At 42.2% G+C, this 12,486-nt stretch overlaps 1 protein-coding gene across 2 annotated transcripts in view; it reads right to left on the bottom strand.

Annotated features, from left to right (window-relative positions):
- Positions 1–12,486, bottom strand: part of egfra (epidermal growth factor receptor a (erythroblastic leukemia viral (v-erb-b) oncogene homolog, avian)) — a 382,880-nt gene that overhangs the window by 61,306 nt on the left and 309,088 nt on the right. For both annotated transcript variants that reach the window (XM_068011578.1, XM_068011568.1), the window contains exons 14-16: positions 10,494–10,584; positions 6,840–6,997; positions 5,567–5,608 (exon numbers count right to left, since the gene is read on the bottom strand). In XM_068011578.1, coding sequence (XP_067867679.1) covers positions 5,567–5,608; positions 6,840–6,997; positions 10,494–10,584 — 291 coding nt within the window. The remainder of the gene's footprint in view (positions 1–5,566; positions 5,609–6,839; positions 6,998–10,493; positions 10,585–12,486) is intronic.

Raw genomic sequence — 12,486 nt, 5'->3', positions numbered from 1 at the left:
TGCCATCTGTCTCTGAGGCTCCTGCTCCAACAGGCATCTCCCGCCTCCTTGCAGAGTTCAGCACCACGAATTGGGTGCCAAGTTCGCCTCTGGCCTAATTAGGGCATTAACATTTGATGATGACGCAGACACAGTGCAGGGTTGAGACCCGAAATCAGCTGGGTGCCAGGTTCCCGACCCCGATTTGAAAATCAAGCCCAGTGTCTTTCATGAACATAGGATGCCCCAAAGGGTTTTGCAGTCAATAAAGAATTTTTTGTAGAGCCGTCACTGTTGAAATGTAGGAAATATAGCAGTTAGTTTGGATACAGCAAGGTCCCACAAACAGCAATGAGGTAATGACCAGATAATCTGAGTGATGTTAGTTGAGGGATAAATATTAGACAATAGGGAGAATTTCCCTGTTCATCTTTGAAATAGTGCCATAGGTTTTTTACATCCACCTGAGAGGATAGACAGGGCCTCAGTTTAATGATTCATTTGAAGGACGAATTTATGTTTTAGTGGTGCTGACTGTCCCATTAATTTATTAATTCACTGGTATTTAACTACTGCAATGTTCATGAGTATCATTTTGTTGTCAGTTACCTGTGATGCATCTGGTTTGTGGTGGTTTGCATTGGCTCTTGTGGGTTCATTTATCCTGTTGTGATTGCACAGTGTTAGAGACAAACACTTTTAAATTCTCTAGCGTATTCCATTATTTTTAAATCACCAACTGTAATTAGCACCAGTTTCTGTTGGCAACTGCTATGGGGTGCATTGTCACTACATTCCTTTGAGAACTTGGAGATGAAACTTTTCAACACATTATCCATTCCTTTAGCGCATGAATTATTAGAAGAATCACAGGAATACAAATAATATACTAAGAATACGTAGGTCTTTATTGGGTCACCATTTGGGTGTCTTGACCTCGTACAATCTGGGCTGGTCATATATCCTAGCAACCTCTGCAGGATGTCAAGTTCCTGACACATGACCGAGGACTCTGACGGTTTGTTCTACTTGCAGTCGAGCTAATTCTGGTCCTGCTTGCCTGTCATACAATGCCTGCATCTTCCCTTGTTTGGAAACAAGGCAACATCACCAATCACCAGCAATCTCTCTGGCTTCTCCAGTGTTGATTTTCATTCTGAGCTAATGCTTGCCACTCTTCTGCAGACATATAATCCTGATCATGGCAAATACCTCAGACTGCATAATAGCATTGACATGTTGATCCAAGTTAACTATGTGAAATGCTTGCTTGCTGTTCATATGAGTGCATTCTTCATCCATGCCCTTCTGCTGACCTGGGCTTTTGCTGTGTATTGATATACCTTTTATTGAGCTTGCCATCCTGTCTTGCAGATGTTCTCTCTGCATGTGATCTGCCACCATTCTTGTGTGTGGTATCTGAGGTCAGCCTTCTACACTGCCCTGCATGCCACAAGCTTTGCACTGGTCCTGGTTCAGCAGACAATTGCAAATTGGATAAGGCAGGCATATTTGCCACAAGGCTTAGCAGACTTAGAGTCATAGAGTGATACAGCACCGAAACAGGCCCTTTGGTCCAACGAGTCCTCGCCGACCGTCAACCGCCCATTTATACTAATCCTACATTAATCCCATTTCCTTCTCACATCCCCACATTCTCTCAATTCTCATACCACCTTACCTACACTAGGGGCAATTTACAATGGCCAATTTACCTATCAACCCGCAAGTCTTTGGCATGTGGGAGGAAACGGGAGCACCCGGAGGAAACCCACGCAGTCACAGGGAGAACTTGCAAACTATGCACAGGCAGTACCCAGAACTGAACCCGGGTCGCTGGAGCTGAGGCTGCGGTGCTAACCACTGCGCCACCCTTTCAAATTGATTCTGTCCTCGACCCCTCTGGGACATCCTTTTTCTCCATGACTGCAATGCTCTCCTTAATCAATACCTACACCCCTCCCTGTTTTGTCCCTTTCTTATCTTTCCTGAACACCTTAGAGAGCCTTGGTTACCATACCAATTGTTGTAGCCGCCCTCAGTGCTCGTAACTCTTGGTGCCCAGCCATAATGGCTTCAAGTTTCCTTCCATCATTAAGTAATGCATCTATGGTGTGCACTTTCTTCTTTTCTAACAGGTCTTTTTGAAAGCTTTCTATTGGGGTAGACGTGATGACCAGTTCCATAATCCGATCTGACAATTCAATATCTGTGAAGTCGCATTCTTGAGCTTTGCCTTGGCATCTTGCAACAAACTGGTCAATGGACTCATCCTGCCTTTGCTGGTAGGTGATGAGCTCAAGTGTATGCACTTGGAAATTGACCTTTACCTTGAGTTGATCTTCCAGGAATGTTCATAGCTTGCTAGGGTCCTTCTAATCCTCAGCCAACAATCCTGATGTGTTGATCTATTGCAGGCCCTCATTGGCCAGTACGATCTTGATTTTCACAGCTTGTTTCTCTGATGCGCTCACTTCTTGATGCAGGAAACACAGTTACATCCTTTGGCGAAACAGTTTCAACTCAGACACTGGGCTGAATTGTTGGGCCCCACAGAGACAGACTAGGAGGCAGGGGAGCCCATAGAATTGCGACGGGAGGCGGGTGGGGGGAGTGGGGGGGGGGGTTGGAGGGCCTGTGCTCCCTGTCGCTACGCAATTTTGTCGTGGCCAGGATAAGCCAAAGACAGCTTGAGGCCCTTAAGAGGCATATTAACATCCACTTAAGGGCCTCTTCCCCCTGCCGCTAGCATTAAGACAGCCATTGTGGAGGGGGCCTCCACCACACAGGGAGTTCGCCCAGTAAAATGAGGTGACCTCCTGGCTTTGTGGGGGCCCTCCTCTGTGGGAAACCTGTGGCCCACAGAGGGCCCCTACCATCAAACAAACCAGCTCCCTGGACTACCCTCGCCCTGTACTAAATGCCCACCCTCCCCCTTCCTGGGGTCTGCCCCGCCTCACTTACCTGAGGTCCAGGTCTCCAGCATTGGGTCTGGATCCGAGGCCTCTGCAGTAATGGCAGTGATCACCGCTTCCAGTGGTGCTGCCAATACTACTGAACTGCCAGCCCTCTGATTGGCCAGCAGCTCTTGGAGGTGAGATCCCTATCTTTAAAGAGATGGGGATCCCAGTGCTGGGCTGTTAATTGGCCTGGCGCCGTAGAATCACACCGGGGTGGCTCCAAATGGCCAAGGTGGTGCTCCCCCGCCTTTTCAGTACAGAGCTGGGAGCCCCGCTATCGGCACAAAATTCAGTCTGATGTCGTCATAATTGGATACTTGAATGCCATTTTCTTGATGATCTTGCTTCTTAATAAATATAGGATTTTTCATAGGTTTTCTTTTTACCAGACAGTTTTTTCACAGGCTCATTTCTTTTTACACAGCTTCTCTCCCTCTATGCAGAGTGTTGCAGCTTGCAGTAACGGCAGTTGCCACAACCAGCCTTTTACACAATGCTAGGGACCTCCAGTGGTGCTGTTGAGCTCTTCCCACTCTTTTAGCTTAGGCCCCACCCATGAAGCTGTCAGCCTGGGAAAACTGATGCAGTAATGGCTGCACTGCTTTCTCTCATGATCTCTAGCCCACTGGCAGATCAGTTGAAAGTTACGATCCCATGGCAATTTGCTTTCTTTACTCACAGAGTTTCAACACCACCCGGGGTCTTGTCTGCAGTCCCAGCTCTCTGCACTGTTGTGGTGTCTTCTGACAACTGCACTTCTGAGGAAATGCCAGCCACTCCAGGTAAGCAATCCGCTGACACTTTGTTCTCTTTTGATGTATTTCAGAAGTTCCAAGACGCTGTCTCTCTACTGTACTTGGTGTGTTTTTAAAATTTCTCCTGCGCTGTCACCATATTATACTTGGTGTTCTTCAGAAAAATCCCAAACTCTGCTGCCGTAAACTGTTATTCATTCCTTTAATACGTGAATTATTATAAGAATCACAGGAATAAAAATAATATATGAAGAATATATGGGTCTTTATTGTAACTTAAACTGGAACATTTTACACACAACTAATAACAGAAGCACACCTACACACACCTTACTCTATCAGTCTATACCCACAGCTCTCTGGTCATGTGTGACGCTACATCCTTCGATGACTCTCCACTTAGTCTCTTAAAGTGATCCCACAACACACAGTACAGATCTTGGGCCCAATGTGCAATATCATAGATGATCGAGTGCTGGAGTCATATGTTTAAATACGTGGCACTCATCCGATCTATTTGTTAATGGAATATTGTTTGGTCTGTCTGAATATATGACTTTAAAAATGAGAGGCTTAACTGCAGATATCTGAAAGAGTATGACAATATCTGGTCCAGGTATGTGGGTTACATTATTATTACAATTGATATGATCATCGGGTTCATGGTTTTTATTAATTTTCTAGAGGTAACTTTTATTTTGAGAATTGAATTTTAAGAATGCAAGACAACAAAAAACACCTTGTTTGAGAAGGTGTCAAATAAACCTAAGGTTGTTACAAATCAAAGGGTGGCCCATGTTTATTTAGTAAGGTCATGATAGGAAATGTGAAGACCCTAAACAATGGGAACCGCTCTGAACTTCTTGATGGAGACAGTGTGTCTGCAGCTGCCTCAATCAGGGACTCTGAATTTTTCATACGATTTCCCAGAACAAAGAGATTTGGAATTGGAAATAATTAGTTTAAATTGCTATCTGGGACATCCCACATTACTACAGAGATAGATGATGCAGGGGTGCCTGCTAGTGTTTTGATCTGCGTGCTTGCTGACAGACAAGCAGTTGGCTTTTGGAAAGCTGTTGGCTTCGGACAGACTGTTGGTCATGGAGAAAATAGTTGGTTTTGAAAGCAGCTGGGCTCAGGAGCAAAGAGGCCAACTGGAACCAGGGGTGTTTCTGTTTTGAGGCAGGCCCATGCTCATGCTGGGAAATCCAAATTTGAGAACTGTTGAAAGAGAACTGGAGGGTTTGCCTAGCCGAAGCTGGGGGGAAAATCCCCGAAGATAGCTGAGAAATTAAAGAAAATCAAAGTGAATTCCTAAGAGCTATGGCACACTTTGGATTGGTCCCAGGAGAAGGTAAGAAATTGCCAAGATCCTGTAAAGTATAGGGGAAATCTTGATATTGAAGTAGAAGTCAAGCTGGTGGTATTCTCTTGGGATTCAGAGTTTAAAAGCTATGTCTTCATGCTCTGTTAAGATTTTAAGTTTAAAATATAAATGTTTCCAAATTATAGTAAGTTAGTCATGTTTTGCTTTGTTTAACTCTTGTACAGTAAAGTTTTTGTTTAAAACGTGAAATTTGACTTTCTCGTTTGAAAAGTTAACGGTCCCTAACGGGATTGTAACACGATTCAAAACAATGGACCACAGCAGTGCACTGGTCTCCCACCAGGATTAGCAAAACCCCCACAATGTCACAAACTGCTCTTTTCAGCTGAAATTTTTCTGGGACATTCACAGGTTTGTTTACAGAATTGCTGCTAAGCTAATTTTCAAAATGCTAAATGGTGCCAATTATAAACTGAGGTCAAGCATTAGCAGCAATCAACAGATTTAGATAATATTATAATATATTTGTTGGAATACTTTACCCAACATAATGTTCACAATCCTCAAACTCTGGTCCTTTACACCTGTGATGCAATAGAGATAGATTTACTGGAAACCATTTCAGATCTTACTACAACTAAATCATTTGATTCATTTTATCTTCAGTAAGATGAGTAAAATCAAAATCAATGAAGAACAGACTTTTTTTTTGCAATAGTTCTGCATAAAATCCTAAGAAGGAAAAAAAGGGATTGATAGCTAAGTGTGTTATTCACATCCAAAATGTTATACAGAAAAGCCTTTAAACCATGCACAAAATTTAAAAAGAAAAATAATCAGTCTTTCCGCATGTGAGAAAAAGGTCTGCAAATAGTTCAGTTTTTCAGAATATACGCAGTTGCAGTGAAATATTTCACTGAATAGAACAGCGGCATATAGTTAATATAGAGCTGTTCTTTCTAGGTTGTTTGTCTTCTGTGCAGGTTCCAGAACTGCTCAACATGGACCAGGTCTGTTCCTGTTGAAGGTTTTATCACTTATCTGCCCAGCTGGGGGATAGGACATCACACTACTGTTGTGACACTCCAGAGGGAGTATGCATAGCCATGACTCTTGACAGCCTACATTTCAATCTCAGGGTGAGACTTCCAGGGATATGATGTGTAGAGTTAATGTGCTTCTATGCCAGGAAAGAATATTTTTAAGATTAGCTTATGAGTATTAAATGCTTCAAGCACTGAAGAAACTCGTAGGAGAGATTTTCCTGGGTCTGTGCTCATGTGCACGCGATTGCTTAAGCTTAGTAAGTTTCAGAAAATCAAGCAATTCGCCTGATTTTAAGTGGAGAAAAATCATTTGAGTCTTCCTTATGGGCATACTCTCTGACAGGTCTCATTTTCTAATATTTGCTCCTTCCAGGCCATCCAGTGCACTTGGGTGCAGACCCAGGTAAATCTCCCATCATATTTCCTCAGAAGGAGGGAAGTTGTTCCTTGTGCAGAACCAGTCAATGTAGATACGAACAGAAAAAAAATGTCAGACAGGCAAAGACCACTAGTCCATGCAGCCTGTCCCATACAGTGAAGGCACCTCACAGATTAGAATACAGGCACTACCTACCCCCCTTGGCCATTTACTACTCCTGGGAGAGGCAAAAATTCAGATAAAAACCCCAGGACAATTAAGGGGAAAAAGATCTAGAAATATCCTTTTCAACTCCTCTCGGCACTCAAAATGAGTCCTTAACCTGGTTACCTTTCAGACCAAATTAAATAAAGTAACTTATAATATTACATAGAACTAAACATTACTCACCCTTGGGTGCATTTTGGGTGACATGTCTGACATTCCTTTTCCTCATCAGGATATTTCCAGACCAAGGTATTATTTTCTCCTGAGATTCCAGACGGACACCTGCTCACACAGCGTGGACCATCTTTAAAATTAGCACATTTTGTACAGTTCTCTTTGCCCTAGGTAATGGAATGAATAAATGAAGACAAGTATAATAGGGGGGGAACAGTATATCATTGCTCAGGTTATCCTGAACATAACTGGTAAAAGACAAATTAGATGTAACTATTCAATTGACTAACAGTGACTTACAAACAAAGCAATAATACCTTTCACATTGCAAATCATAATTTAGTTTTGTTCTTCACAGCATTAAATCTGTGGTGTTGAAAATAAAATTATGCATTATCTGCTTTGTATAAAGCACGGAAATAATTTTACTTAATCTCATTCAAAGCTCTAAACTGTACTGCACAGCCTGGTACATCTACTTGCACTCAAAGCTGAAACTAGACTCCCAACGTAATACATTTTTAATTGAAAAGCAGTTTATCTTATGTGGCAGATTTGGTCACGCATTTTTAAAGCAATTCATCTTTCGGTTTAGTACTGCCAATCACGTTTCATATATTACCAAACCAGATGAAACACACTAAAGGATGAAGTATAGAGCTATTATGGTATTGGTCACATCCTGGGACCAAATAACAAAATAATCCTATGTTTGGAACCTCCAGCAGAAATTTGCAATTCAATCTCAGTTCCGAAACTTCATAATTACCAAATCCAAGGGGAAAATAGCTCTGGCTATTATGCTTTAAAACTTGCAGTGATATTAAAGGAAAACAGCTGTAGAATCCTTTTCAGAAATTGGTTTCCAAAAATGATTAAGTGCATCTGCCCAGTGAACTAAGCCTGGCAGAATGTAACCTCTCAAAAACAGAACTTGTTACACAGCAATTCTGCACCTCCTTTCTCAGATAATTTACTCTCCTGAGGAGAATTGACTCCTTGCTGAGATATGCCAGCCACCCTCCAGCACCTAAGCATTAACTGCCTAATATGTTTTGTGTCAACATATTCAATACCACTCAGACACCTTGTTCCATAACATTCGCAAATATTGTAAACAGGAATCCCAGAGCAGATCACTGTGTTAATTTTTCCCAGGCAAAGCATTTTCCATTAATTACCACTCTTCATCTTCTGTTGACAGTCCAGCCCCAATAAACAACAAACTCCATTCAAATAGCAATTTTAGCATTGTAAAATATTCCAAGATGATTCACAGGAGCATATCAGACCATAATTTGGCACTAAGCCATATAAGGGGTATTAGGAAATCAAAAGCTTGGTCAAAGAGCTAGATTTTAACCAGTGGTCTTGAAAGGAGGAGAGAAAGGGAGAGACAGAGAGAGAGAAAGATAGAGAGAGAGGTAGAGGGGTTTAGGGAAGGCAATTCCAGAGCTTAGGGCCTAGACAGCTGATGGCACGGCTACCAATTGTGGGTGAAGGAAATCGATGATGCAACAGTGGTGAGAATTGGAGGAGCACAGAGATCTTGGAGAGTTGTAGGAAAGGGGAAGGTTTCAAAGATAGTGTGGGCTGAGGTCATGGAGGAATCTGAACACAATGATGAGAATGTTGATTTTGAGACATTGCTGGACTGGGACCCAGTGTAGATCAGCGAGCACAACAATAATGGGTGAACAGGACTTGATATGAGTTAGGATAGTTGCAGATAGACAATGTCAATTATTCAAATCAGTCTTAAGCTTGTTTAAGCTTAAGCGTGTTTACTGGCCTCATGAGGAGCGTTTCAAAATCCAAAATATAATCTACTAGATTACTCCATCATTTTAGGTAGCAAGCAAAAACAATTCAAGGTTTGTAAGGCATAACTTCTCACTTCTAAAATCATGCTGATTGCTCCAATACTTTGTAAATGTACAATTTAGTGGCCGTTATTATGGAGTAAATCGGACAGCAATTCCAGGCATCCACACACATGCTGAAATCAGGCAGTTGCTGTCTGATTAGCAATGCTCTTCAACGGGCATTGCAACACTTGTACCTTCAAACGCAAATAAAGGTATGAAGCTACGGTTCCTATCCACTAGATACCCACTAAATGCACAAGAAAAAGTTGGGACTTGCCTTTTGAAGTGTAAGTAAGTCCTTAATGGCATGATAAGTCTTTCTTACTGTCAAACAATCTCTCAGGCACTGAAAATTTATGTTTACAAGTGGGGAGCATCATTCTTTCAGAATTTAATGATGGGGATTTAATTTTTTATAACCAGGGCAGCACTTTTGAAGTGTAGTTACTGTTTTAGGAAATGAGGCAGCCAATTTACATACATATAAACATACAAATTAGGAGCAGTAGGAGGCCATTCGGTCCCTCTAGCCTGCTCTGCCATTCAATAAGATCATGGCTGAACTTGCACACAACAAACTGCCACAAACAACAATGTAATAATGACCAGATAATCTATTTTTGTGAGGTTGATTGAGGGATAAATATTGGTCAGGACACTGAGGATAACTCCCCAGCGCTTCAAGATATTGTCATGGATTCTTTTACATTCACCTTAGGGGGAAGATAGGGTATTGGTCTAACATCTCATCAGAAAGACTGCACCTCTGACAGTGCAGCCGTCCCTCATTAGCATGCTGGAGTGGCAGCTTTATTGTTTGGGCTCAGGTCCTGGAGTGGGACTTAAACCCACAACCTTTTAAATCAAAGGCAAGAGTGCTATCAACTGAGCCACAGCTAACACAAAATATAATGATATATGTGAAAAATGAGGTTCTTTTTTGTTAGAACAACACAGATTATGGAACAACATAATAAAAGTATTTCAAATTATGAAAAGGGTTGACAGAAGCAAACTGTTTCCTGTAGTTATGCTGTCAAGAACCAAGCCATACAGACAAGATTAAATGCAAGACATTTAGAACAGAGAGCAGAAGAAACTTTTTTTTTTATACAGAGAGGGAGAAATTAGACCCCACTGCCTGTTAATTGGGTGCAGAACAGAGGCAAAAAAAACACCAATTTCCTGATGTGGTATTGCGCACCTCAAGAGTGTCTGAAATACATCCAATTCTATAGTGAGTTGACTGATATTTAGACATCCTTGTCTGAGATGGCTGGATATGAAAATTCCTTGCCTCCCAAATTATTTTTCTCTACTTTCCCCAGTCTCATTGGCCACAAAACAATTGTGGTTGAACTGTTCCCAGTCTCCAATCAATACCTCTCAGAACTCACTAATTCAGTAAGAATATTTATTTTCCAGAGGACAGGCAATCTGTCAGGGCTGCTCTTCATTTATTGGGAATCAAACCGGTTTCCCAGCAGTCCACGACACCTTAGGCTGGTATTCCAATATGCTGTGCCAGTCTACTATCCTACAATTATTAATATGTTTTGAAGGCCTCTTAAAACCCATATGCTCTCCTTAGTGATGTTCATATCTATTTCTCACCATCTTAGCTACTTGGCCCTTAAATTTTTTGTTTAGAGACGCAGATACAGCATTTCAGTGATATTAGTTGATGTTGCATGCAGTATTTTAACCTTTAATAGCAAATAGTTCTGCTGTGTCTCATCATACATTTGAATACCGTGTTATTCCTCAAATTTGCTCATTCCTAATTTTGACTTACAGAACTAGTGCAGGTTTCAGTCAAATTCTGTGGTTCACATTCTGCGTCACACCGAAGACACTCGATTCCATCCACATACTCTCTCCTCTCCCTTTGCAAAAATTTTTTGAAAAGTTGTAGTGAACAAAATGACGGTATAAAAGTCAAACATCTGAATAAATGTGTTAAAAATGACAATAAACAATTGAGTTTGTGCCTAAACATTATTTATACTGATACCAACAAAAAAACAATTAAATGTAACACTGGTTAAATGTGTATTGTTCATCTCCCACCACTTTAGTCTGAGAATGTGCATAAACCTCAAACTCATCCAGATGATCCATCTATATTGGGGATGGATTGTATATAGGAAAGATCAGCCCTCTATATACTGCATTCGGAGGTTTTGATCAGAGAAAGCTTAAATAAATAATTCTGGGATAGTCTGAGCACAAAATACAAGATGATGATGTTTGTCTCAACAGTGCCCCATTTGCAAGCAGAAATGGTGTGTAAGGCCCTGAAAATAAAGCACAAACTAGACCCATCCACTTCCTGCTGCTTTTTGCATGTTGTCTGATTATCAGGAGGACATGGCGGCCCCAAACAGAGAACCAGGCGGGTAGTGCAGGAGCTCCCTGAGATGATCTCGCTTGCTAATCGGTTTTCCATTTTGGATACTGATGGCATTGATGGTTCCTCAGAGGAATGCAGCCAAGGCTAAGTTTGTGGCACCACAGGTGGTTCAGCTGCATAGGAGGTGAGGAAGAAGTTTGGAAGAGCAGTAGTGATAGGGGATCCATTAGTTAGGGGAACAGACAGGCATTTCTGCGGCCGTAGATGGGACTCCAGGATGGTGTGTTGCCTCCCTGATGCCAGGGTCAAGGATGTCACAGAACGGCTACAGGACATTCTTCTGGGGGAGGGTGAACAGCCAGAGGTCATGGTCCATGTTTGTACCAATGACATAGGTAGGAAGGGGATGAGGTCCTGAAAGCAGATTTTAGGGAGCTAGGAAGGAGTTAAAAGCAGGACCTCAAAAGCAGTAAACGCAAGATCACTCCCAGTCCCACATGCGAGTGAGCAAAAGAGTAGAAGAATCGAGTGATTAAACACGGGACTGGAGAACTGGTGTAGGAGAGAGGGCATCAGATTTCTGAGGCATTGGCACCTGTTCTGGGGCAGAACTGGGACTGATATCCTCATAGGGAGATTTGCTAGTGCTATTGAGGAGGGTTTAAATGAGATTGGCAGGGGAAAGGGAACCTGAGAGGGAGCTCAGATTGGAGGGAAGCAAAACTGGTAACTTGTCAGGGGCGTGGGAACCAGGAGCAAATATCAGAGAGGAATACCACGGTGCACAGAATACTGGGGGCGATAGATAGCACTGGAGTAGGGAATGGTAAGGTATGAAGTGGGGTCAGAGAAAGGGAGAAAGCAATAAAGTCTAAACCAGGGTTAATGTGCATGTATGTGAATGCACGGAGCATGGTTAATAAGACTGGTGAGGTACAGGCGCAGATTGCCATGTGGAAATATGATGTTGTGGCTAGAACAGAGACCTGGCTCAAAGAAGGGCATGACTGGGTGTTAAATATTCCTGGATACAAGGTGTTCAGGAAAGATAGGAAAAATGGGGGAGGGAAGGATGGATTAAGGAGAGCATTGCAGTGCTGGAGAAAAAGGATGTCCCAGAGGAGTTGAAGACAGAATCAATCTGGCTAGAGCTAAGGAATAAAAAAGGTGAAGTTACATTGCTCTGTGTTGTCTACAGGCCACCAGCTAGCGGGAAGGACGTGGAGCAACAAATTTGCAAGGACATTACAGAGAGGTGCAAAAAGTATAGGGTAGTTATAATGGGGGACTTCAATTATCCAAATATAGACTGGGATAGTAGTAGTGTAAAGGGCAGTGAGGGCAAGAGTTCCTAGAGTGTGTTCAGAAAAAACTTCTACAGCAGTATGTTGCTCGTCCAATGAGAAAGGAGGCACTGCTAGACCTGTCTCTTGGG

The sequence above is a fragment of the Heterodontus francisci genome, chromosome 2 (assembly GCF_036365525.1).
Source record: "Heterodontus francisci isolate sHetFra1 chromosome 2, sHetFra1.hap1, whole genome shotgun sequence".
Taxonomy (NCBI): Eukaryota; Metazoa; Chordata; class Chondrichthyes; order Heterodontiformes; family Heterodontidae; genus Heterodontus; species Heterodontus francisci.
The sequence above is the reverse complement of the archived record's forward strand: the minus strand, read 5'-3'. Positions and strand labels throughout refer to the sequence as shown.